We start from the raw sequence: 25,134 nt of genomic DNA on the forward strand, positions 1-25,134 counted from the left end.
GTTAGTCCATGATAAAGGAATTTAATTGATAGCTCTGCTCACCAATTGATCTGTTTCAGTACTCAATCCTCCTGAAGAATTGAAAGAAGACATGACAGGGAATAACTCCATCAGGGTTGGCTTTGGGCAGGAGCTACTGCTGGAGCATCCCCACAAAGTTCAAGAAAGGTATTATTCACACAAAGTTATCATTATGGCAGTATGTGAGGGCCAAATATTGAAGGACATCAAGTTTGATGCATGATCCGAGACTGAATTGTGGTCCTTCAAAAACAAGAAAAGAGTAACAATTACCACAAGACATAGACTAAGATGCTGTTAAGTGCTCTGTGCATTCACTGTGAGCCCTTAATACCTGGCACATTGCACTCCCATTTTCAATCCCAATGAGCCCTCCCAGGTGACAGAGTCGATGCTTCAAGAAAAGTAAGCAGTGAGTAGGTGCATTCCTGCCATGCCAGATTGTAAGATCCTGAGCCTGAGCTGTAAAGCATCTTTCCATGACAGGGCTGGAGACAATCAGCTGGCAGGAAGGCTCAGAATACTTTGAGGGTGCTTCAGGATTAACTCCTCTGAGTTAAACTTAGTTTATTCGGATATATTTAAACGAAATGTTTTTTCACATCAGTACAAGAAACTGTATTGCAAGTGATCAAATTACAATTAAGGCACTCACAGCAGCTCAGCTGATTTATGCCCATCCTCGTAGCAATGGCTGCCTTTCTACAGGAGGGTGCTGGTGTTGCTCAGAGCCATCCAGGTTCTGAAGAATTGCTGCACGGGGATTGTTTGAACTGTGCAAGGGACAGATTCTCTGGAAATCCCCATAGAGCAGCAGCTCTGTGGCTCAGCAAGGAATGCCCACAAAGGCGTGCTCTTGAAAACCTTTTGGGATTTCCCGTGCAGAAATTGAGGCTCTATTGCACTGGCTCCTGTGAGTCCCGATGCCTGGGCATTGCACAGTGAGGCTGCTGCCAGTTCATGGGCCCAGTCACATGATCTGTGACCTTCTGAAAGAATCCTAACAAATGTAGGTCATTAAAGCCCTGTGTAATTAGATTGTTGCCCATGGGAAAAAAACCTGCAAGGATCGAAGCCACATGGCTTAGTGTTGTGAAGCACAAGGGTTTGGTGGCTGCCTGGGTAAAGTTCAGAAGCAAGCTCTGACCTGAAGGATAGCAGTTCTTAGAATGACCCTTCTTCTTGGCTGGGCATTTCAGGGGAGCACAATGTGAACTCCAGCCCCAAATTTCAGCCCCCTTAAGCTTCCTGGAGAGAAGCTGTAAGGGTTTGGACCGGGTCATTTATTGCAGCTGTGCCACCACCCTGCTCCAGTGCGGATCTGCAAAGACGGTGAACCCTTTGTGCAAGTGCTGAAGCCCTCGCTGTCTGTGTGACTCGAGGTGGAAGAGCAACCATTGTGCACTGGTCATTCCACCAGGGAAACAAGTGCCAGGTCACTTAAGAGACAGAATTGCTTTGCTTGCACTCACCGTGAACTTCGTAAGCCACATAAGTTGAGAGTCCTCTGCACATAGAGAAGGTGTCTGGTCCATATGATTCAAGGTCGCGAATTGTTCTCTTGACGAGGGTGAATGTGATCTCCTTTGAAGGGGGTCTTGGACGATTCTGGTTCTAAACATCAAAAAACAGCATTCAGCAAGATCAGTGCCCTGATCTGTTTAACTCCAGGCATTTTCATAGCTTTAGCTGTTATAAAGGTTTTAAGAATAATCTAACTGAGCTACAACATTGGCCAAACATGTAAACCCTCCACTGGGAGCATCTGAACAAGGGTATTCCAATTTTCAAAAGTTTAAAGTTATATTGTTGTAAAATGTCATTAAAATTTATTAAAATATTGATTAATGGTGTGATGAATCTGGTCTTTAAAGTACCTGTTGTTTTTGGAAATAAGCAAAGTCTCAAGTATCAGTTTACTTTGCATTAAGTACATCTTTCCAAGTAACTTCTCCTTTTCAATCTTACCCTGATGTCTGCAGCCAGCTGAGGGAGTGCATCAAAGCTGGGCATCTCGGTTCTGTTCATTATGGAAAGGTAGCAAGCTTTCTCTGGCAGCACTCTGGTTGCCATAAAGCCCTGTAAAATAAAGTTATTGACCACTTGGAATTTAATAATTAATATTGGAATTTCATACATATTAAAAAAAGTAACAAACCAGCTTTTACTGAATGTATGAGCTACTCTCTGAGCCAGCCCCTTCCCTGCACTCACTGTGTCATAGTTCCAGATGGTTTTCCAGGACCCATGGTTGGTCTTTTGCTCAATGCTTGCCACGAGCCATTTCCTATTGATGGTCATAAGTTGGTAGCCTCCACCAAAGGAGATTTTCTTGCTTACTTCAGTCTCTTGATGCTAGGAAAACAAATAAAAGAAAACTTAGGCTTTCAAGTGATTATCTCCCGGCTTTAGAAAAACAAAAGGTTCCCTGCTCTGAAGCAGGGAACACAGAAAGAGCAGCCATGTGGAAATTGGTCCGTGTACTCACATGATCAGCAAGGGCTAGAGTCAGGACGAGTCCCAGAAGGACTGCAGTCAAAATCTGAAATGAAAATCAAATACGAAAGTGTAACTGCAGCTCTGGATGACAAATCTGGTCATGAGAATCATCCTTCCCTTTTCCTAATCTGGTGCTCAAGAGTCTTCCTTGGGTCCTTTCTTGCTTTCATCCTGGGATTGCATCAGTGCCCCAAAAGGGAGGCAGCCTTGCTTTACCCCAGGGTGCTGCAAAGTAGACACATTTCACACTTGCTCTTTCAAGAGCTGAATCTCAAGTTGTTTCTCCGACCTGTGCAGGCACACACAGGTATTTTACAAGAGTGAGGAGAAAGCTTTTCCATTTCTTCTGCTCTGGCATTACAGAGAAGAGCTTGAGCCACTGGTGCAGTGCTCCAGTTGTGCAAAAGCATTGGCAATAATGGACATGGATTAGGCTTCCCATTTTCTGAATAATGTACAGCCAAGCCATGAAAAAATCCTTACCTCTTCAGCTCCTCTGGGGAACAGGGGCTGAGCTGCTCGTTCTGGAGCAGCAAAATGTCCCCAGAGAAAGCCTTAGTGCTCCAGAGGTGCAGAAGCCCTTCTGAGGGATAAAGGAATGGGTTTGAATCAAAGTTTCAGAAGGAAGAAAAGCATGCATACTCACAGGGAGATTCATCCTGACTGCAGAGCTGATGCTGCTGAAGGCAGAATAAATGATGTGAGCCTCCCACCCTTTATTTGTTTTCAGAATTAGGTGTGGAAGGGCTGAATGTTGCAATAAAACTATTTTGTCATTTGTTTCCCTGTCACTTGTCCCTGAAAATTATTTCCTGGTGTAACTACTTGATAAACATGGGGATTGTACTTTGGGAAATTTTTAACTGCTGGAGTCTGATAATTATGAGGTAGGAATCTGCTGGTAGGTAAAAAAAAATAAATAGGTTTTATTGCCTCCTCCAGCAATGGCCTGTGTATGATGTGTTCTCCTGCTCAAGCATAAGCCCAGTACCATAGTGGTGTGAACTTTCATTGCGGTGCTCCTTGGAGCTTTTCTTGATGTTCCAATTTTTAGAATAGATTCAACAGGTTTAGCTTTGTGGATTCCCAGAAATGTTTCACTCAATAAAGCATTAGCTCCAGCAGCCATGTTTTGGGGAATTATTGCTCTTGGAGGTCAGATTAAAGGGGAGATGATTTCTGGCCTCAGAGAGGAGGCTGGGAAGCTGTCAGTGCTGTTGTGTCAGACTTTACATTGAGGCTTTACCCCGAGCTGATTTTCATTACTGTAGCCCGGGAACTCTTAGAGGAAATTTGGAAATGACACTGATTATATCAGGAATATTGGTTAGCTGACCCAGGCAGGGAACAAGCGATCATCACTCATCCCCTGATAGCCTTGGAACATTACCTACCTGAATCATAGCCTGAGTGGAACAGAACCATTGTTACCAACTTGGGATAGGCCAGGGCGGAAATCTCCTGGAGACTAAGGACAATCATCTCCTCAGCAGAGTTAAGGGCACCCTTTGAGCTGCCCTGGACTGCAGTGGGCTCCACAAACATCTCCCGTGGAGTGGGATGTCTTCTGGAGCTTGCAAAGCCTCAGGCTTGCAAAAATCAAAAGACTCTCTGAAGACTGGGCTGGTATCCCCCACTCCTTGAGACACAGCCCTCACCCACTGAGAAATGCAAAGGCATTTGACCTGTTTCAGTGAACTCGAGGGGAATTTTTAATAGGTACTTTTGCACACATAGATATAGATATAGATATAGATAGCTCTGGGCCTTTGTGTGTGTGCATGAGGAGGGATAAGGGTATAAATGTTGCTATCTTGAATCTATATTTCAGTCTTTGTTGTAATTGTAGTAACACTATTGGATCACCTTGTAAATGAGTCAGTGATTAAATACTCTTAAACCCTTTGCACCCTCACCCTTTACACCCCGGGACTCAGTGTGTGCCATTTTAAAGTGACTTTAATTTGATTTTCCTTTGCAGGTTTCATCTATGCAGTACACAATAGACTAACCCTTGCTATTGAATTCTGTTAACTTGTACTTTCACAAACTCATATTGAAACCTGTTTTTGCCAATACCTGTTACGGTGATTGTTTCAGTGACTGAAACCACAATACCCTGTTAGCTACAGCAGGAGCCAGAAAACTGCCAAGAAGAGAAGCAATCACAATCTGAAAGCAGCATTTGAAATTCACAACATTTGAACATTGTGACTGCTTATCGTGCATCAAGTTATTTTCTGTCTTGAAATGATTCTGACTTCCAGTTTACTGTGTGTACAGGCTCAGCATTTTCTGCAGTGGGATCCAGCTGAAAAGGATTTAAATATGCAGGAGAATTATTTGTTATGATGATAAATTCATTTTGTTAACTGTTGTGAGAAATTTTTATTTTGGAGACATTCCCTTGAACAATTTGGATATTGGTCCAAACTTTCATATTAAAGGATTTTGGTGAGAAGGATCTGAGTGCACATGGGGTCTCTCATGTGTCACACTCTCAGCAAATATCTGAGCCCTAACTTTATGTGACTTGCTGAGACTGTTGATTTGCCTCTGAGTCGTGAAGGAGAGAATTTTGTCCTGTGGCTTCTCACGAGTGTGCGTCGCCCCTGGAACAGAGTACTTCTCTCTTTTACATTTGAGTAGGAATGTGGAGTTCCATCCCTGCCAAAAGGGAGATTTCTCCCCTGCAGTCCCCACTCCTTTGGCATTTTCAGTTTTTGAGCCCTGCAAAAATCACTAAGAGTTTACTCAGTGTCATGAAAAGCTCAAAACCATTTAAAAGCTGCCCAGCCTTAAGAGTTTTATGAGAAAGTGATAGGAATACTTACAGGGAACTTCATTTGGATGGTAGGCCAGGCCAGCTCTGCTGCTAATTGATGTGTACTCTTACTTTTTATACATAATATCCCGAAGTTAAATCTGAAAATGGGTTTACCTTATTGGCAGGTGCCCTGTGTTCACAGAAGTATGACGAGTTTCCTGGGGAAGTGCTCTGATAAGAGGAGGCTTTGATACCTGCCTGATTGAATTCACTGCATACAGGGAAGGGAGAGAAAACTGGTCATGGTAAGCTCAATGTGTTTAACAGGCATTTTTAACTAGAAAACACAGTTCATCAGAAGCAGAGCACAGATTCCCAGTAAACTTGTAGTGATTGATGCTTTGTGCCAACGTGGTAAAGGACTCAGCCTGGTTGTGCCTCTAACCAAAAGCACCATTCAAACCAAGGGGGTGGTAATCTTGCTGTGTTAAAAATGTTAAGTGATGAGGCTGGTTCTAAATCATAGGAATTGCTGAGTTCTTTTGCTGACCTTCCTTTCCAAGCTCATTCAGGATCTGCTTTCTGCTTGTCAGACATGGCCCTGAATCTTCTCAGAGCCTCTTCAGGAGAACAGCGCCTGATTGTGGACTAAGGGCTGAAACTGAGAAACTGAGGGATGTTGCATAGCTGGTGTTGATACTAAAGACAGATTTGTATTCACCTGGATAACTTGGGGCATCCTGCCATTTTTGTTAAAGAAGAGGAAATTCTCAACCTTGATTTTAAAGTTTTGAGCAACAGGAATCCCACAGAGATTTCTCTCCCACAGAGAGAGAAAAACTCTGCAAATCCCACAGAGGAGACTCCCCTTCCCCTAAAGAAGGCAAATTCACTGCTTTGCCCTTCTTTCTTTCTACTTTTTGTGCCTCACGAATCAAGATTCTTAATGTGAGGCATCTTTCCCCAAACAGGGTAGGAAGGTCCTAACTGTGAATGCCTTGTTTGTACCATACACAGCCTGGGGCTTGCCCAGCTCTCTGGCTCTGCCCTGTGTTGAGAGCTGTCAATGAAAAGAACAGTTGAAGGGCTCAAATGGGGCAGAAGAGAGGAATAAAGTATTTTTGTGAAGGGGTTCTTCGATGAAAAAGGGTAGAGTAACGACAAACAAGTTGGATTTAATCCATAATGAAGGAATTTATTTGAAAGATGTGGTCACCAGTTGTTCTGTGTCAGCATCTAAATCCCCAAGAACATCTCTAAAAGGAGATGTAAGGGAAGAATGGCATCAGGGTTTGCCTTGGGCAGCAGCTCAGAGCCTCTGTACTTGTCTGAAGAAAGATAAGGTTTTCAGGCCTTGATACTGCCACCACAATAATTCAGGTCCACAAGTTTGAGGACATCAAGTGAGATACATGATCCCTGATTCTGCTGGGGTCCTATACAAACAACATAAAAAAAAAAAAAAAGGAATAAAAAGAAGCACTGGCTAAGATGCAGTTAAGTGTTCTGACCATTCAATGACAGCCCTTAATACCTGGCACATGTCACTTGCCTTTTCAATCACATTGAGCCCTTTCAGCTGCCAAAGTAAGCTTCAAGCAAAGCAAGCAGTGAGTATGTGGAACTACTGCTAAGCCAGAATGCAACAGCTGGAGCCTGAGCCATAGAGTGTTTCCCAAAAGAAGGTTGGAAACAATCAGCTTGCAGAAAGGCTCAGAAGATTTTGATGATGCTTCAGGATTAACTCATCAGAGTAAAAGAATTATTAGAATGTGCTTGAAAAGAATATTGGTTTTGACCTCAATACAAGAACTTCTATGATTAAGAAACTGACAGCAACTCAGCAGATTTCTCTCACACATCTCCATAACCTGGGCTGCTCTGCTGTAAAGATGCATGTTTGTTGCTTACTTCTTGTCAGTCTCAAGGTGGAAGAGCAGCCATTGTGCCTTAGTCATTTCCCAAGGGAAACAAGTGCCAGGTCACTTAAGAGACAGAATTGCTTTGCTTGCACTCACCGTGAACTTCGTAAGCCATGTAGGTGGTGAGCCCACTGCACATAGAGAAGACATCTGATCCGTAAGAGCTGAGGTTGTTGACCAATCCATTGGCGACAAAGGTGATCTTCTTGGTAGGTCTTCCAAAACCGATCTGGTTCTAAACAACAGAGAGCAGCATTCAGCAAGATCAGTGCTGGGATCGGGTTCCTGCTAGGCCTGTTCCTCTGGAATGATGACTCGGGGCTGGGTGTTTGAGTCCCAGTTGCCTTTAGGGATGCCTTTTATTCCCCTGGGGTCCTGTGGGACCACTCGCAAGCCTTGAAGGCAGCTCCAAAGGCAGATGGTTCTAATGGAGTCAAGGTGCAGGGAGCCTAAGGGGAAGTGGCAGTGCAAGGAAAGCGCTGAAAAGGAGATGAGGAGTGCTGCCGCTCTGTGGAGCCAGAGCTCCTTCCAAAGCATTTGTTGAGTCCTTGCCCTGGCCCCTCAGAGGCACTCGGGCTGTTGGCTGGCAGGAGAAGTCTCCTCCTGATTTCTGTCTACCCTGCAGGTCTTCCTGCTGTTAAAAGTATCAGTTTTTTACATACACAGTTTTCAGATTTCAAGGGAAGCCAGTTTATGAAAGGTGAATATGCTGAATGCTGAGATCATTTTTACAATGTCTGTGCTAATGTGAATGGCTGAACTAAAGAAATGAGGCAGATAGTCCTCTTCAAAAAGTTTGAAAGCTTACTAAAATATTTTTTTCTATAAAATTGAAATATTTGTTCTTCCTCAGTTAGACCTTCTGAAGAAAAAGATTTTTTCTAGACATTGAGAATGAGACTTTATGAAACACATTTAGCAAGGAATCTAAAGTCTTGATTACTAAGGTAGTATAAAAAGTCAATTGAAATAATGATTTAAATTATTGTCACAATAATCTAACTAATCTGAGAGTTAGACTCAACACGGTGAATCTGCATTAAAGGCATCAAAACGAGGATATTGTAATTTTTGAAAGCTTTCAAAATATGTACCTCAAAAATATCAGAGAAAATATCCATGAAAATAGCCGTTAAAATGGCTTTTAATTTACCAGTTGGTTAAGACGGTTTTGAAAACAGCAGTGTTTCAGGTAAAAAAAAAGGATATTCAAATACAGAACAATATTCTGAGTAACTGCTGAATTTGAATCTTACCCTGTTCTCTGAAGCGTATATGACAAGAGCATCAAAGCTGGGCATGGCATTTCTGTTCATGGTGGAAATGTAGCATGTTCTCTCTTGCACCACTTTGGTTGCAATGATGCCCTGCAAAACAAAGGTTATTGAGCACACGCAGTATGGCTTTCCACTTAAAAAGATGGGATAGAATCAGACAAGAGTAAGAAATGTTGAGAGTTTCAACCCATAGTCACGGAATCAGTACGATCAAAATACAGGAACATGCCCTGTCCCTGGTCCAGCTCTAGCAGGACCCAGACTCCCTGTAAACACGGTGAACAAGCCCCATCCCTGCCACTCACTGTGTTGTAGTTCCAGATGGTTTTCCATGAGAGCTGGTTGCTCCTTTGCTCCATAATCGCCATGTGTGTTTGACTACTGACGGACATGTTTTGGTAAACACAGGCACCAGAGAAATGGCAGCTGTTATTTGTCTGCTGAGATTAAAAAGCCAAGGGAAAGAAGACGTTTCACCTTTGAAGGGTAACAGTGATGTCCCCAAAGCGTCTGAAAAATCCCTGCTACAATGGAAAAATTGCTGCCCCCCCGGGGAAGTGCCTGCCCTGCCCTCAGCCTTTTCCAAAGCACCCAGAATCAAGGCTGTGGTGTTGGGCAGAGGCCGTAAGAAACCTTTTAAAGCATTCAGGGAAACATTGCTGCATCTGACAGCTGTCATCTGGTGTCCTTAGACGTTGATGCGTGCAAGAGCACTGGCCACAGTTAATCCCTGCTCAAAGTCCTGGACGGAAACCTCTGCTGACCGGCCCAATGCTCTGCTTCCGCATCTGCACCCTCAGGCAAGAAGCTCTTAAAAGAGGAGGTGCCAGGGAAGACGGGCATCAGAGTTGGCTTTGGGCAGTAGCTCTGAAGGCCCCCTGTTTGGTTCAGGAAAGGTAAGGGCTAAGGTTCTCTCACCTGTCCATTGCCATTGCCAGTGCAGTACTTCAGATCCACGACTCTCAGGACATCGAGGGTAATGCATGATCCCAGATTCACTTGGAGTCCTTGGAAAGCAAGGAAGAAGAAACAAAACCCCATGAGCTAATGCTTACGACCCTGGCTACCATTGAAATCTTCAGTCAGCTCTGACCTGAAGGACAGCCGTTCTTAGAGCGACCCCTTTTCCTGACTGGGCTTTGCCGGGGAGCTCAGTGTGAGCTGAAACATTCGGGGCCCAAGTTTAAGCCTCCCTAAACTTCCCAGGAAGGAGCTGTAAGGGTTTGGACCGGGTCATTTATTGCAGCTGTGCCACCACCCTGCTCCAGTGCGGATCTGCAAAGACGGTGAACCCTTTGTGCAAGTGCTGAAGCCCTCGCTGTCTGTGTGACTCGAGGTGGAAGAGCAACCATTGTGCACTGGTCATTCCACCAGGGAAACAAGTGCCAGGTCACTTAAGAGACAGAATTGCTTTGCTTGCACTCACCGTGAACTTCGTAAGCCATGTAGGTGGTGAGCCCACTGCACATAGAGAAGACATCTGATCCGTAAGAGCTGAGGTTGTTGACCAATCCATTGGCGACAAAGGTGATCTTCTTGGTAGGTCTTCCAAAACCGATCTGGTTCTAAACAACAGAGAGCAGCATTCAGCAAGATCAGTGCTGGGATCGGGTTCCTGCTAGGCACATTCCCTTCGGGGAACGGCTGTGCAATAGGGAGAGGCTCTCTTGCGCCCCAAAGGAGAAGGGAGTGTGGCCAAGAACAGCTGCAGTGCAAAGTTCTGAGCTGACCCACGCACTTTGGTCCTGAACAGTCTGCGTGCGACTTTGAGATCTTGGCAGGCCAAGAGAATCAAGGCCCTTGAAGGGCTCCTCGGAAACAGGGTGGGCCCAGCAAGATTCAGAGCTCAACATCATCAGGGAAAGAGAAGAGGAGGAAGGCAGTGGTGCAGCCCCTTTCTTCTTTCAGCAAAGCTTCCTTACGGAAAAATTCTCAAGCCCCACTACTGCTGAGAGAAAGAAAATCCTGCCACTTGTGTGACAACCTCATCCTGCCAAGAAGGAAAAAGCACGTGAAGAAACGGGCCCGTGAACTGCAGGCTGAGGAACCTGCTCCTCCTTTGGAATCTTACCCTGCTCTCTTGTGCCAGGCGGGCCAGATTATTGAAGCTGGGCATCTCATTTTTGTTCATGATGGAAATGTAGCAGGCGTTCTGTTGCGTGACTTTGGTTGCAATGACGCCCTGTAAAAAACAAGTTACTGAGCCCTCGCACTTCATTCCTTCAAGCCTTGGGACTGGAGAAAACCCTTTGTTAAAACAGGAACGAGTGCCCAAGAGTTCCTAGCCAAAATCGGGCACTCACCACGGTCAGAAAAAGGAAACAAACACCATCCCTGGGCCAGCTCGACCAGGAGCCCGTCTCCTTGGGTGCTTTTGCAATGAGTCCCCTCCCTGCCACTCACCGTGTTGTAGTTCCAGATGGTTTTCCAGGACCCGCTGATGCTGTTTTGCTCAATGACTGCCACGTGCCATTGCCTGTTGATGGTCACAATTTGGGACTGGCCACCAATGATGACCTGCGTGTTGTTGATGAAGCCGCCAGGAATCTGAGGAGACTAAAAAGCCAAGGGAGAGAAGACGTTTCACCTTTGAAGGGTAACAGTGATGTCCCCAAAGCGTCTGAAAAATCCCTGCTACAATGGAAAAATTGCTGCCCCCCCGGGGAAGTGCCTGCCCTGCCCTCAGCCTTTTCCAAAGCACCCAGAATCAAGGCTGTGGTGTTGGGCAGAGGCCGTAAGAAATCTTTTAAAGCATTCAGGGAAACATTGCTGCATCTGACAGCTGTCATCTGGTGTCCTTAGACGTTGATGCGTGCAAGAGCACTGGCCACAGTTAATCCCTGCTTCAAAGTCCTGGACGGAAACCTCTGCTGACCGGCCCAATGCTCTGCTTCCGCATCTGCACCCTCAGGCAAGAAGCTCTTAAAAGAGGAGGTGCCAGGGAAGACGGGCATCAGAGTTGGCTTTGGGCAGTAGCTCTGAAGGCCCCCTGTTTGGTTCAGGAAAGGTAAGGGCTAAGGTTCTCTCACCTGTCCATTGCCATTGCCAGTGCAGTACTTCAGATCCACGACTCTCAGGACATCGAGGGTAATGCATGATCCCAGATTCACTTGGAGTCCTTGGAAAGCAAGGAAGAAGAAACAAAACCCCATGAGCTAATGCTTACGACCCTGGCTACCATTGAAATCTTCAGTCAGCTCTGACCTGAAGGACAGCCGTTCTTAGAGCGACCCCTTTTCCTGACTGGGCATTGCCGGGGAGCTCAGTGTGAGCTGAAACATTCGGGGCCCAAGTTTAAGCCTCCCTAAACTTCCCAGGAAGGAGCTGTAAGGGTTTGGACCGGGTCATTTATTGCAGCTGTGCCACCACCCTGCTCCAGTGCGGATCTGCAAAGACGGTGAACCCTTTGTGCAAGTGCTGAAGCCCTCGCTGTCTGTGTGACTCGAGGTGGAAGAGCAACCATTGTGCACTGGTCATTCCACCAGGGAAACAAGTGCCAGGTCACTTAAGAGACAGAATTGCTTTGCTTGCACTCACCGTGAACTTCGTAAGCCATGTAGGTGGTGAGCCCACTGCACATAGAGAAGACATCTGATCCGTAAGAGCTGAGGTTGTTGACCAATCCATTGGCGACAAAGGTGATCTTCTTGGTAGGTCTTCCAAAACCGATCTGGTTCTAAACAACAGAGAGCAGCATTCAGCAAGGTCAGTGCTGGGATCGGGTTCCTGCTAGGCACATTCCCTTCGGGGAACGGCTGTGCAATAGGGAGAGGCTCTCTTGCGCCCCAAAGGAGAAGGGAGTGTGGCCAAGAACAGCTGCAGTGCAAAGTTCTGAGCTGACCCACGCACTTTGGTCCTGAACAGTCTGCGTGCGACTTTGAGATCTTGGCAGGCCAAGAGAATCAAGGCCCTTGAAGGGCTCCTCGGAAACAGGGTGGGCCCAGCAAGATTCAGAGCTCAACATCATCAGGGAAAGAGAAGAGGAGGAAGGCAGTGGTGCAGCCCCTTTCTTCTTTCAGCAAAGCTTCCTTACGGAAAAATTCTCAAGCCCCACTACTGCTGAGAGAAAGAAAATCCTGCCACTTGTGTGACAACCTCATCCTGCCAAGAAGGAAAAAGCACGTGAAGAAACGGGCCCGTGAACTGCAGGCTGAGGAACCTGCTCCTCCTTTGGAATCTTACCCTGCTCTCTTGTGCCAGGCGGGCCAGATTATTGAAGCTGGGCATCTCATTTTTGTTCATGATGGAAATGTAGCAGGCGTTCTGTTGCGTGACTTTGGTTGCAATGACGCCCTGTAAAAAACAAGTTACTGAGCCCTCGCACTTCATTCCTTCAAGCCTTGGGACTGGAGAAAACCCTTTGTTAAAACAGGAACGAGTGCCCAAGAGTTCCTAGCCAAAATCGGGCACTCACCACGGTCAGAAAAAGGAAACAAACACCATCCCTGGGCCAGCTCGACCAGGAGCCCGTCTCCTTGGGTGCTTTTGCAATGAGTCCCCTCCCTGCCACTCACCGTGTTGTAGTTCCAGATGGTTTTCCAGGACCCGCTGATGCTGTTTTGCTCAATGACTGCCACGTGCCATTGCCTGTTGATGGTCACAATTTGGGACTGGCCACCAATGATGACCTGCGTGTTGTTGATGAAGCCGCCAGGAATCTGAGGAGACTAAAAAGCCAAGGGAGAGAAGACGTTTCACCTTTGAAGGGTAACAGTGATGTCCCCAAAGCGTCTGAAAAATCCCTGCTACAATGGAAAAATTGCTGCCCCCCCGGGGAAGTGCCTACCCTGCCCTCAGCCTTTTCCAAAGCACCCAGAATCAAGGCTGTGGTGTTGGGCAGAGGCCGTAAGAAATCTTTTAAAGCATTCAGGGAAACATTGCTGCATCTGACAGCTGTCATCTGGTGTCCTTAGACGTTGATGCGTGCAAGAGCACTGGCCACAGTTAATCCCTGCTTCAAAGTCCTGGACGGAAACCTCTGCTGACCGGCCCAATGCTCTGCTTCCGCATCTGCACCCTCAGGCAAGAAGCTCTTAAAAGAGGAGGTGCCAGGGAAGACGGGCATCAGAGTTGGCTTTGGGCAGTAGCTCTGAAGGCCCCCTGTTTGGTTCAGGAAAGGTAAGGGCTAAGGTTCTCTCACCTGTCCATTGCCATTGCCAGTGCAGTACTTCAGATCCACGACTCTCAGGACATCGAGGGTAATGCATGATCCCAGATTCACTTGGAGTCCTTGGAAAGCAAGGAAGAAGAAACAAAACCCCATGAGCTAATGCTTACGACCCTGGCTACCATTGAAATCTTCAGTCAGCTCTGACCTGAAGGACAGCCGTTCTTAGAGCGACCCCTTTTCCTGACTGGGCTTTGCCGGGGAGCTCAGTGTGAGCTGAAACATTCGGGGCCCAAGTTTAAGCCTCCCTAAACTTCCCAGGAAGGAGCTGTAAGGGTTTGGACCGGGTCATTTATTGCAGCTGTGCCACCACCCTGCTCCAGTGCGGATCTGCAAAGACGGTGAACCCTTTGTGCAAGTGCTGAAGCCCTCGCTGTCTGTGTGACTCGAGGTGGAAGAGCAACCATTGTGCACTGGTCATTCCACCAGGGAAACAAGTGCCAGGTCACTTAAGAGACAGAATTGCTTTGCTTGCACTCACCGTGAACTTCGTAAGCCATGTAGGTGGTGAGCCCACTGCACATAGAGAAGACATCTGATCCGTAAGAGCTGAGGTTGTTGACCAATCCATTGGCGACAAAGGTGATCTTCTTGGTAGGTCTTCCAAAACCGATCTGGTTCTAAACAACAGAGAGCAGCATTCAGCAAGGTCAGTGCTGGGATCGGGTTCCTGCTAGGCACATTCCCTTCGGGGAACGGCTGTGCAATAGGGAGAGGCTCTCTTGCGCCCCAAAGGAGAAGGGAGTGTGGCCAAGAACAGCTGCAGTGCAAAGTTCTGAGCTGACCCACGCACTTTGGTCCTGAACAGTCTGCGTGCGACTTTGAGATCTTGGCAGGCCAAGAGAATCAAGGCCCTTGAAGGGCTCCTCGGAAACAGGGTGGGCCCAGCAAGATTCAGAGCTCAACATCATCAGGGAAAGAGAAGAGGAGGAAGGCAGTGGTGCAGCCCCTTTCTTCTTTCAGCAAAGCTTCCTTACGGAAAAATTCTCAAGCCCCACTACTGCTGAGAGAAAGAAAATCCTGTCACTTGTGTGACAACCTCATCCTGCCAAGAAGGAAAAAGCACGTGAAGAAACGGGCCCGTGAACTGCAGGCTGAGGAACCTGCTCCTCCTTTGGAATCTTACCCTGCTCTCTTGTGCCAGGCGGGCCAGATTATTGAAGCTGGGCATCTCATTTTTGTTCATGATGGAAATGTAGCAGGCGTTCTGTTGCGTGACTTTGGTTGCAATGACGCCCTGTAAAAAACAAGTTACTGAGCCCTCGCACTTCATTCCTTCAAGCCTTGGGACTGGAGAAAACCCTTTGTTAAAACAGGAACGAGTGCCCAAGAGTTCCTAGCCAAAATCGGGCACTCACCACGGTCAGAAAAAGGAAACAAACACCATCCCTGGGCCAGCTCGACCAGGAGCCCGTCTCCTTGGGTGCTTTTGCAATGAGTCCCCTCCCTGCCACTCACCGTGTTGTAGTTCCAGATGGTTTTCCAGGACCCGCTGATGCTGTTTTGCTCAATGATTGCCACGTGCCATTGCCTGTTGATGGTCACAATTTGGGACTGGCCACCAATGATGACCTGCGTGTTGTTGATGAAGCCGCCAGGAATCTGAGGAGACTAAAAAGCCAAGGGAGAGAAGACGTTTCACCTTTGAAGGGTAACAGTGATGTCCCCAAAGCGTCTGAAAAATCCCTGCTACAATGGAAAAATTGCTGCCCCCCCGGGGAAGTGCCTGCCCTGCCCTCAGCCTTTTCCAAAGCACCCAGAATCAAGGCTGTGGTGTTGGGCAGAGGCCGTAAGAAATCTTTTAAAGCATTCAGGGAAACATTGCTGCATCTGACAGCTGTCATCTGGTGTCCTTAGACGTTGATGCGTGCAAGAGCACTGGCCACAGTTAATCCCTGCTTCAAAGTCCTGGACGGAAACCTCTGCTGACCGGCCCAATGCTCTGCTTCCGCATCTGCACCCTCAGGCAAGAAGCTCTTAAAAGAGGAGGTGCCAGGGAAGACGGGCATCAGAGTTGGCTTTGGGCAGTAGCTCTGAAGGCCCCCTGTTTGGTTCAGGAAAGGTAAGGGCTAAGGTTCTCTCACCTGTCCATTGCCATTGCCAGTGCAGTACTTCAGATCCACGACTCTCAGGACATCGAGGGTAATGCATGATCCCAGATTCACTTGGAGTCCTTGGAAAGCAAGGAAGAAGAAACAAAACCCCATGAGCTAATGCTTACGACCCTGGCTACCATTGAAATCTTCAGTCAGCTCTGACCTGAAGGACAGCCGTTCTTAGAGCGACCCCTTTTCCTGACTGGGCTTTGCCGGGGAGCTCAGTGTGAGCTGAAACATTCGGGGCCCAAGTTTAAGCCTCCCTAAACTTCCCAGGAAGGAGCTGTAAGGGTTTGGACCGGGTCATTTATTGCAGCTGTGCCACCACCCTGCTCCAGTGCGGATCTGCAAAGACGGTGAACCCTTTGTGCAAGTGCTGAAGCCCTCGCTGTCTGTGTGACTCGAGGTGGAAGAGCAACCATTGTGCACTGGTCATTCCACCAGGGAAACAAGTGCCAGGTCACTTAAGAGACAGAATTGCTTTGCTTGCACTCACCGTGAACTTCGTAAGCCATGTAGGTGGTGAGCCCACTGCACATAGAGAAGACATCTGATCCGTAAGAGCTGAGGTTGTTGACCAATCCATTGGCGACAAAGGTGATCTTCTTGGTAGGTCTTCCAAAACCGATCTGGTTCTAAACAACAGAGAGCAGCATTCAGCAAGGTCAGTGCTGGGATCGGGTTCCTGCTAGGCACATTCCCTTCGGGGAACGGCTGTGCAATAGGGAGAGGCTCTCTTGCGCCCCAAAGGAGAAGGGAGTGTGGCCAAGAACAGCTGCAGTGCAAAGTTCTGAGCTGACCCACGCACTTTGGTCCTGAACAGTCTGCGTGCGACTTTGAGATCTTGGCAGGCCAAGAGAATCAAGGCCCTTGAAGGGCTCCTCGGAAACAGGGTGGGCCCAGCAAGATTCAGAGCTCAACATCATCAGGGAAAGAGAAGAGGAGGAAGGCAGTGGTGCAGCCCCTTTCTTCTTTCAGCAAAGCTTCCTTACGGAAAAATTCTCAAGCCCCACTACTGCTGAGAGAAAGAAAATCCTGCCACTTGTGTGACAACCTCATCCTGCCAAGAAGGAAAAAGCACGTGAAGAAACGGGCCCGTGAACTGCAGGCTGAGGAACCTGCTCCTCCTTTGGAATCTTACCCTGCTCTCTTGTGCCAGGCGGGCCAGATTATTGAAGCTGGGCATCTCATTTTTGTTCATGATGGAAATGTAGCAGGCGTTCTGTTGCGTGACTTTGGTTGCAATGACGCCCTGTAAAAAACAAGTTACTGAGCCCTCGCACTTCATTCCTTCAAGCCTTGGGACTGGAGAAAACCCTTTGTTAAAACAGGAACGAGTGCCCAAGAGTTCCTAGCCAAAATCGGGCACTCACCACGGTCAGAAAAAGGAAACAAACACCATCCCTGGGCCAGCTCGACCAGGAGCCCGTCTCCTTGGGTGCTTTTGCAATGAGTCCCCTCCCTGCCACTCACCGTGTTGTAGTTCCAGATGGTTTTCCAGGACCCGCTGATGCTGTTTTGCTCAATGATTGCCACGTGCCATTGCCTGTTGATGGTCACAATTTGGGACTGGCCACCAATGATGACCTGCGTGTTGTTGATGAAGCCGCCAGGAATCTGAGGAGACTAAAAAGCCAAGGGAGAGAAGACGTTTCACCTTTGAAGGGTAACAGTGATGTCCCCAAAGCGTCTGAAAAATCCCTGCTACAATGGAAAAATTGCTGCCCCCCCGGGGAAGTGCCTGCCCTGCCCTCAGCCTTTTCCAAAGCACCCAGAATCAAGGCTGTGGTGTTGGGCAGAGGCCGTAAGAAATCTTTTAAAGCATTCAGGGAAACATTGCTGCATCTGACAGCTGTCATCTGGTGTCCTTAGACGTTGATGCGTGCAAGAGCACTGGCCACAGTTAATCCCTGCTTCAAAGTCCTGGACGGAAACCTCTGCTGACCGGCCCAATGCTCTGCTTCCGCATCTGCACCCTCAGGCAAGAAGCTCTTAAAAGAGGAGGTGCCAGGGAAGACGGGCATCAGAGTTGGCTTTGGGCAGTAGCTCTGAAGGCCCCCTGTTTGGTTCAGGAAAGGTAAGGGCTAAGGTTCTCTCACCTGTCCATTGCCATTGCCAGTGCAGTACTTCAGATCCACGACTCTCAGGACATCGAGGGTAATGCATGATCCCAGATTCACTTGGAGTCCTTGGAAAGCAAGGAAGAAGAAACAAAACCCCATGAGCTAATGCTTACGACCCTGGCTACCATTGAAATCTTCAGTCAGCTCTGACCTGAAGGACAGCCGTTCTTAGAGCGACCCCTTTTCCTGACTGGGCTTTGCCGGGGAGCTCAGTGTGAGCTGAAACATTCGGGGCCCAAGTTTAAGCCTCCCTAAACTTCCCAGGAAGGAGCTGTAAGGGTTTGGACCGGGTCATTTATTGCAGCTGTGCCACCACCCTGCTCCAGTGCGGATCTGCAAAGACGGTGAACCCTTTGTGCAAGTGCTGAAGCCCTCGCTGTCTGTGTGACTCGAGGTGGAAGAGCAACCATTGTGCACTGGTCATTCCACCAGGGAAACAAGTGCCAGGTCACTTAAGAGACAGAATTGCTTTGCTTGCACTCACCGTGAACTTCGTAAGCCATGTAGGTGGTGAGCCCACTGCACATAGAGAAGACATCTGATCCGTAAGAGCTGAGGTTGTTGACCAATCCATTGGCGACAAAGGTGATCTTCTTGGTAGGTCTTCCAAAACCGATCTGGTTCTAAACAACAGAGAGCAGCATTCAGCAAGGTCAGTGCTGGGATCGGGTTCCTGCTAGGCACATTCCCTTCGGGGAACGGCTGTGCAATAGGGAGAGGCTCTCTTGCGCCCCAAAGGAGAAGGGAGTGTGGCCAAGAACAGCTGCAGTGCAAAGTTCTGAGCTGACCCACGCACTTTGGTCCTGAACAGTCTGCGTGCGACTTTGAGATCTTGGCAGGCCAAGAGAATCAAGGCCCTTGAAGGGCTCCTCGGAAACAGGGTGGGCCCAGCAAGATTCAGAGCTCAACATCATCAGGGAAAGAGAAGAGGAGGAAGGCAGTGGTGCAGCCCCTTTCTTCTTTCAGCAAAGCTTCCTTACGGAAAAATTCTCAAGCCCCACTACTGCTGAGAGAAAGAAAATCCTGCCACTTGTGTGACAACCTCATCCTGCCAAGAAGGAAAAAGCACGTGAAGAAACGGGCCCGTGAACTGCAGGCTGAGGAACCTGCTCCTCCTTTGGAATCTTACCCTGCTCTCTTGTGCCAGGCGGGCCAGATTATTGAAGCTGGGCATCTCATTTTTGTTCATGATGGAAATGTAGCAGGCGTTCTGTTGCGTGACTTTGGTTGCAATGACGCCCTGTAAAAAACAAGTTACTGAGCCCTCGCACTTCATTCCTTCAAGCCTTGGGACTGGAGAAAACCCTTTGTTAAAACAGGAACGAGTGCCCAAGAGTTCCTAGCCAAAATCGGGCACTCACCACGGTCAGAAAAAGGAAACAAACACCATCCCTGGGCCAGCTCGACCAGGAGCCCGTCTCCTTGGGTGCTTTTGCAATGAGTCCCCTCCCTGCCACTCACCGTGTTGTAGTTCCAGATGGTTTTCCAGGACCCGCTGATGCTGTTTTGCTCAATGACTGCCACGTGCCATTGCCTGTTGATGGTCACAATTTGGGACTGGCCACCAATGATGACCTGCGTGTTGTTGATGAAGCCGCCAGGAATCTGAGGAGACTAAAAAGCCAAGGGAGAGAAGACGTTTCACCTTTGAAGGGTAACAGTGATGTCCCCAAAGCGTCTGAAAAATCCCTGCTACAATGGAAAAATTGCTGCCCCCCCGGGGAAGTGCCTGCCCTGCCCTCAGCCTTTTCCAAAGCACCCAGAATCAAGGCTGTGGTGTTGGGCAGAGGCCGTAAGAAATCTTTTAAAGCATTCAGGGAAACATTGCTGCATCTGACAGCTGTCATCTGGTGTCCTTAGACGTTGATGCGTGCAAGAGCACTGGCCACAGTTAATCCCTGCTTCAAAGTCCTGGACGGAAACCTCTGCTGACCGGCCCAATGCTCTGCTTCCGCATCTGCACCCTCAGGCAAGAAGCTCTTAAAAGAGGAGGTGCCAGGGAAGACGGGCATCAGAGTTGGCTTTGGGCAGTAGCTCTGAAGGCCCCCTGTTTGGTTCAGGAAAGGTAAGGGCTAAGGTTCTCTCACCTGTCCATTGCCATTGCCAGTGCAGTACTTCAGATCCACGACTCTCAGGACATCGAGGGTAATGCATGATCCCAGATTCACTTGGAGTCCTTGGAAAGCAAGGAAGAAGAAACAAAACCCCATGAGCTAATGCTTACGACCCTGGCTACCATTGAAATCTTCAGTCAGCTCTGACCTGAAGGACAGCCGTTCTTAGAGCGACCCCTTTTCCTGACTGGGCTTTGCCGGGGAGCTCAGTGTGAGCTGAAACATTCGGGGCCCAAGTTTAAGCCTCCCTAAACTTCCCAGGAAGGAGCTGTAAGGGTTTGGACCGGGTCATTTATTGCAGCTGTGCCACCACCCTGCTCCAGTGCGGATCTGCAAAGACGGTGAACCCTTTGTGCAAGTGCTGAAGCCCTCGCTGTCTGTGTGACTCGAGGTGGAAGAGCAACCATTGTGCACTGGTCATTCCACCAGGGAAACAAGTGCCAGGTCACTTAAGAGACAGAATTGCTTTGCTTGCACTCACCGTGAACTTCGTAAGCCATGTAGGTGGTGAGCCCACTGCACATAGAGAAGACATCTGATCCGTAAGAGCTGAGGTTGTTGACCAATCCATTGGCGACAAAGGTGATCTTCTTGGTAGGTCTTCCAAAACCGATCTGGTTCTAAACAACAGAGAGCAGCATTCAGCAAGGTCAGTGCTGGGATCGGGTTCCTGCTAGGCACATTCCCTTCGGGGAACGGCTGTGCAATAGGGAGAGGCTCTCTTGCGCCCCAAAGGAGAAGGGAGTGTGGCCAAGAACAGCTGCAGTGCAAAGTTCTGAGCTGACCCACGCACTTTGGTCCTGAACAGTCTGCGTGCGACTTTGAGATCTTGGCAGGCCAAGAGAATCAAGGCCCTTGAAGGGCTCCTCGGAAACAGGGTGGGCCCAGCAAGATTCAGAGCTCAACATCATCAGGGAAAGAGAAGAGGAGGAAGGCAGTGGTGCAGCCCCTTTCTTCTTTCAGCAAAGCTTCCTTACGGAAAAATTCTCAAGCCCCACTACTGCTGAGAGAAAGAAAATCCTGCCACTTGTGTGACAACCTCATCCTGCCAAGAAGGAAAAAGCACGTGAAGAAACGGGCCCGTGAACTGCAGGCTGAGGAACCTGCTCCTCCTTTGGAATCTTACCCTGCTCTCTTGTGCCAGGCGGGCCAGATTATTGAAGCTGGGCATCTCATTTTTGTTCATGATGGAAATGTAGCAGGCGTTCTGTTGCGTGACTTTGGTTGCAATGACGCCCTGTAAAAAACAAGTTACTGAGCCCTCGCACTTCATTCCTTCAAGCCTTGGGACTGGAGAAAACCCTTTGTTAAAACAGGAACGAGTGCCCAAGAGTTCCTAGCCAAAATCGGGCACTCACCACGGTCAGAAAAAGGAAACAAACACCATCCCTGGGCCAGCTCGACCAGGAGCCCGTCTCCTTGGGTGCTTTTGCAATGAGTCCCCTCCCTGCCACTCACCGTGTTGTAGTTCCAGATGGTTTTCCAGGACCCGCTGATGCTGTTTTGCTCAATGACTGCCACGTGCCATTGCCTGTTGATGGTCACAATTTGGGACTGGCCACCAATGATGACCTGCGTGTTGTTGATGAAGCCGCCAGGAATCTGAGGAGACTAAAAAGCCAAGGGAGAGAAGACGTTTCACCTTTGAAGGGTAACAGTGATGTCCCCAAAGCGTCTGAAAAATCCCTGCTACAATGGAAAAATTGCTGCCCCCCCGGGGAAGTGCCTGCCCTGCCCTCAGCCTTTTCCAAAGCACCCAGAATCAAGGCTGTGGTGTTGGGCAGAGGCCGTAAGAAATCTTTTAAAGCATTCAGGGAAACATTGCTGCATCTGACAGCTGTCATCTGGTGTCCTTAGACGTTGATGCGTGCAAGAGCACTGGCCACAGTTAATCCCTGCTTCAAAGTCCTGGACGGAAACCTCTGCTGACCGGCCCAATGCTCTGCTTCCGCATCTGCACCCTCAGGCAAGAAGCTCTTAAAAGAGGAGGTGCCAGGGAAGACGGGCATCAGAGTTGGCTTTGGGCAGTAGCTCTGAAGGCCCCCTGTTTGGTTCAGGAAAGGTAAGGGCTAAGGTTCTCTCACCTGTCCATTGCCATTGCCAGTGCAGTACTTCAGATCCACGACTCTCAGGACATCGAGGGTAATGCATGATCCCAGATTCACTTGGAGTCCTTGGAAAGCAAGGAAGAAGAAACAAAACCCCATGAGCTAATGCTTACGACCCTGGCTACCATTGAAATCTTCAGTCAGCTCTGACCTGAAGGACAGCCGTTCTTAGAGCGACCCCTTTTCCTGACTGGGCATTGCCGGGGAGCTCAGTGTGAGCTGAAACATTCGGGGCCCAAGTTTAAGCCTCCCTAAACTTCCCAGGAAGGAGCTGTAAGGGTTTGGACCGGGTCATTTATTGCAGCTGTGCCACCACCCTGCTCCAGTGCGGATCTGCAAAGACGGTGAACCCTTTGTGCAAGTGCTGAAGCCCTCGCTGTCTGTGTGACTCGAGGTGGAAGAGCAACCATTGTGCACTGGTCATTCCACCAGGGAAACAAGTGCCAGGTCACTTAAGAGACAGAATTGCTTTGCTTGCACTCACCGTGAACTTCGTAAGCCATGTAGGTGGTGAGCCCACTGCACATAGAGAAGACATCTGATCCGTAAGAGCTGAGGTTGTTGACCAATCCATTGGCGACAAAGGTGATCTTCTTGGTAGGTCTTCCAAAACCGATCTGGTTCTAAACAACAGAGAGCAGCATTCAGCAAGGTCAGTGCTGGGATCGGGTTCCTGCTAGGCACATTCCCTTCGGGGAACGGCTGTGCAATAGGGAGAGGCTCTCTTGCGCCCCAAAGGAGAAGGGAGTGTGGCCAAGAACAGCTGCAGTGCAAAGTTCTGAGCTGACCCACGCACTTTGGTCCTGAACAGTCTGCGTGCGACTTTGAGATCTTGGCAGGCCAAGAGAATCAAGGCCCTTGAAGGGCTCCTCGGAAACAGGGTGGGCCCAGCAAGATTCAGAGCTCAACATCATCAGGGAAAGAGAAGAGGAGGAAGGCAGTGGTGCAGCCCCTTTCTTCTTTCAGCAAAGCTTCCTTACGGAAAAATTCTCAAGCCCCACTACTGCTGAGAGAAAGAAAATCCTGCCACTTGTGTGACAACCTCATCCTGCCAAGAAGGAAAAAGCACGTGAAGAAACGGGCCCGTGAACTGCAGGCTGAGGAACCTGCTCCTCCTTTGGAATCTTACCCTGCTCTCTTGTGCCAGGCGGGCCAGATTATTGAAGCTGGGCATCTCATTTTTGTTCATGATGGAAATGTAGCAGGCGTTCTGTTGCGTGACTTTGGTTGCAATGACGCCCTGTAAAAAACAAGTTACTGAGCCCTCGCACTTCATTCCTTCAAGCCTTGGGACTGGAGAAAACCCTTTGTTAAAACAGGAACGAGTGCCCAAGAGTTCCTAGCCAAAATCGGGCACTCACCACGGTCAGAAAAAGGAAACAAACACCATCCCTGGGCCAGCTCGACCAGGAGCCCGTCTCCTTGGGTGCTTTTGCAATGAGTCCCCTCCCTGCCACTCACCGTGTTGTAGTTCCAGATGGTTTTCCAGGACCCGCTGATGCTGTTTTGCTCAATGATTGCCACGTGCCATTGCCTGTTGATGGTCACAATTTGGGACTGGCCACCAATGATGACCTGCGTGTTGTTGATGAAGCCGCCAGGAATCTGAGGAGACTAAAAAGCCAAGGGAGAGAAGACGTTTCACCTTTGAAGGGTAACAGTGATGTCCCCAAAGCGTCTGAAAAATCCCTGCTACAATGGAAAAATTGCTGCCCCCCCGGGGAAGTGCCTGCCCTGCCCTCAGCCTTTTCCAAAGCACCCAGAATCAAGGCTGTGGTGTTGGGCAGAGGCCGTAAGAAATCTTTTAAAGCATTCAGGGAAACATTGCTGCATCTGACAGCTGTCATCTGGTGTCCTTAGACGTTGATGCGTGCAAGAGCACTGGCCACAGTTAATCCCTGCTTCAAAGTCCTGGACGGAAACCTCTGCTGACCGGCCCAATGCTCTGCTTCCGCATCTGCACCCTCAGGCAAGAAGCTCTTAAAAGAGGAGGTGCCAGGGAAGACGGGCATCAGAGTTGGCTTTGGGCAGTAGCTCTGAAGGCCCCCTGTTTGGTTCAGGAAAGGTAAGGGCTAAGGTTCTCTCACCTGTCCATTGCCATTGCCAGTGCAGTACTTCAGATCCACGACTCTCAGGACATCGAGGGTAATGCATGATCCCAGATTCACTTGGAGTCCTTGGAAAGCAAGGAAGAAGAAACAAAACCCCATGAGCTAATGCTTACGACCCTGGCTACCATTGAAATCTTCAGTCAGCTCTGACCTGAAGGACAGCCGTTCTTAGAGCGACCCCTTTTCCTGACTGGGCATTGCCGGGGAGCTCAGTGTGAGCTGAAACATTCGGGGCCCAAGTTTAAGCCTCCCTAAACTTCCCAGGAAGGAGCTGTAAGGGTTTGGACCGGGTCATTTATTGCAGCTGTGCCACCACCCTGCTCCAGTGCGGATCTGCAAAGACGGTGAACCCTTTGTGCAAGTGCTGAAGCCCTCGCTGTCTGTGTGACTCGAGGTGGAAGAGCAACCATTGTGCACTGGTCATTCCACCAGGGAAACAAGTGCCAGGTCACTTAAGAGACAGAATTGCTTTGCTTGCACTCACCGTGAACTTCGTAAGCCATGTAGGTGGTGAGCCCACTGCACATAGAGAAGACATCTGATCCGTAAGAGCTGAGGTTGTTGACCAATCCATTGGCGACAAAGGTGATCTTCTTGGTAGGTCTTCCAAAACCGATCTGGTTCTAAACAACAGAGAGCAGCATTCAGCAAGGTCAGTGCTGGGATCGGGTTCCTGCTAGGCACATTCCCTTCGGGGAACGGCTGTGCAATAGGGAGAGGCTCTCTTGCGCCCCAAAGGAGAAGGGAGTGTGGCCAAGAACAGCTGCAGTGCAAAGTTCTGAGCTGACCCACGCACTTTGGTCCTGAACAGTCTGCGTGCGACTTTGAGATCTTGGCAGGCCAAGAGAATCAAGGCCCTTGAAGGGCTCCTCGGAAACAGGGTGGGCCCAGCAAGATTCAGAGCTCAACATCATCAGGGAAAGAGAAGA

At 48.8% G+C, this 25,134-nt stretch overlaps 2 protein-coding genes across 2 annotated transcripts in view; both read right to left on the reverse strand.

The window, feature by feature from the left end:
* Window positions 1-175: 175 nt before the first annotated feature.
* On the reverse strand, window positions 176-4,065 carry LOC106862395 (gastrokine-1). Its single transcript, XM_088179860.1, has 7 exons — window positions 3,915-4,065; window positions 3,167-3,234; window positions 2,510-2,563; window positions 2,236-2,376; window positions 1,990-2,100; window positions 1,494-1,635; window positions 176-264 (listed from the first exon to the last, which is right to left on the reverse strand). The coding sequence occupies exons 1-7, from the start codon at window positions 4,063-4,065 to the stop codon at window positions 176-178; spliced, it is 756 nt and encodes a 251-aa protein (XP_088035986.1).
* A 2,569-nt stretch (window positions 4,066-6,634) lies between these two features.
* Window positions 6,635-25,134, reverse strand: part of LOC148220967 (uncharacterized) — a 134,157-nt gene continuing 115,657 nt past the window's right edge. Inside the window, exons 148-181 of the mRNA XM_088179862.1 lie at window positions 24,684-24,828; window positions 24,182-24,279; window positions 23,556-23,708; window positions 23,224-23,334; window positions 22,579-22,717; window positions 22,071-22,159; window positions 21,445-21,597; window positions 21,113-21,223; window positions 20,462-20,606; window positions 19,960-20,057; window positions 19,334-19,486; window positions 19,002-19,112; window positions 18,357-18,495; window positions 17,849-17,937; window positions 17,223-17,375; window positions 16,891-17,001; window positions 16,246-16,384; window positions 15,738-15,826; window positions 15,112-15,264; window positions 14,780-14,890; window positions 14,135-14,273; window positions 13,627-13,715; window positions 13,001-13,153; window positions 12,669-12,779; window positions 12,024-12,162; window positions 11,516-11,604; window positions 10,890-11,042; window positions 10,558-10,668; window positions 9,912-10,051; window positions 9,407-9,501; window positions 8,792-8,934; window positions 8,466-8,576; window positions 7,306-7,444; window positions 6,635-6,723 (exon numbers count right to left, since the gene is read on the reverse strand). Coding sequence (XP_088035988.1) covers window positions 6,635-6,723; window positions 7,306-7,444; window positions 8,466-8,576; window positions 8,792-8,934; window positions 9,407-9,501; window positions 9,912-10,051; window positions 10,558-10,668; window positions 10,890-11,042; window positions 11,516-11,604; window positions 12,024-12,162; window positions 12,669-12,779; window positions 13,001-13,153; window positions 13,627-13,715; window positions 14,135-14,273; window positions 14,780-14,890; window positions 15,112-15,264; window positions 15,738-15,826; window positions 16,246-16,384; window positions 16,891-17,001; window positions 17,223-17,375; window positions 17,849-17,937; window positions 18,357-18,495; window positions 19,002-19,112; window positions 19,334-19,486; window positions 19,960-20,057; window positions 20,462-20,606; window positions 21,113-21,223; window positions 21,445-21,597; window positions 22,071-22,159; window positions 22,579-22,717; window positions 23,224-23,334; window positions 23,556-23,708; window positions 24,182-24,279; window positions 24,684-24,828 — 4,191 coding nt within the window. The remainder of the gene's footprint in view (window positions 6,724-7,305; window positions 7,445-8,465; window positions 8,577-8,791; window positions 8,935-9,406; window positions 9,502-9,911; window positions 10,052-10,557; window positions 10,669-10,889; window positions 11,043-11,515; window positions 11,605-12,023; window positions 12,163-12,668; window positions 12,780-13,000; window positions 13,154-13,626; window positions 13,716-14,134; window positions 14,274-14,779; window positions 14,891-15,111; window positions 15,265-15,737; window positions 15,827-16,245; window positions 16,385-16,890; window positions 17,002-17,222; window positions 17,376-17,848; window positions 17,938-18,356; window positions 18,496-19,001; window positions 19,113-19,333; window positions 19,487-19,959; window positions 20,058-20,461; window positions 20,607-21,112; window positions 21,224-21,444; window positions 21,598-22,070; window positions 22,160-22,578; window positions 22,718-23,223; window positions 23,335-23,555; window positions 23,709-24,181; window positions 24,280-24,683; window positions 24,829-25,134) is intronic.

The sequence above is a fragment of the Sturnus vulgaris genome, chromosome 28 (genome assembly GCF_052056855.1).
Source record: "Sturnus vulgaris isolate bStuVul1 chromosome 28, bStuVul1.hap1, whole genome shotgun sequence".
Lineage (NCBI taxonomy): Eukaryota > Metazoa > Chordata > Aves > Passeriformes > Sturnidae > Sturnus > Sturnus vulgaris.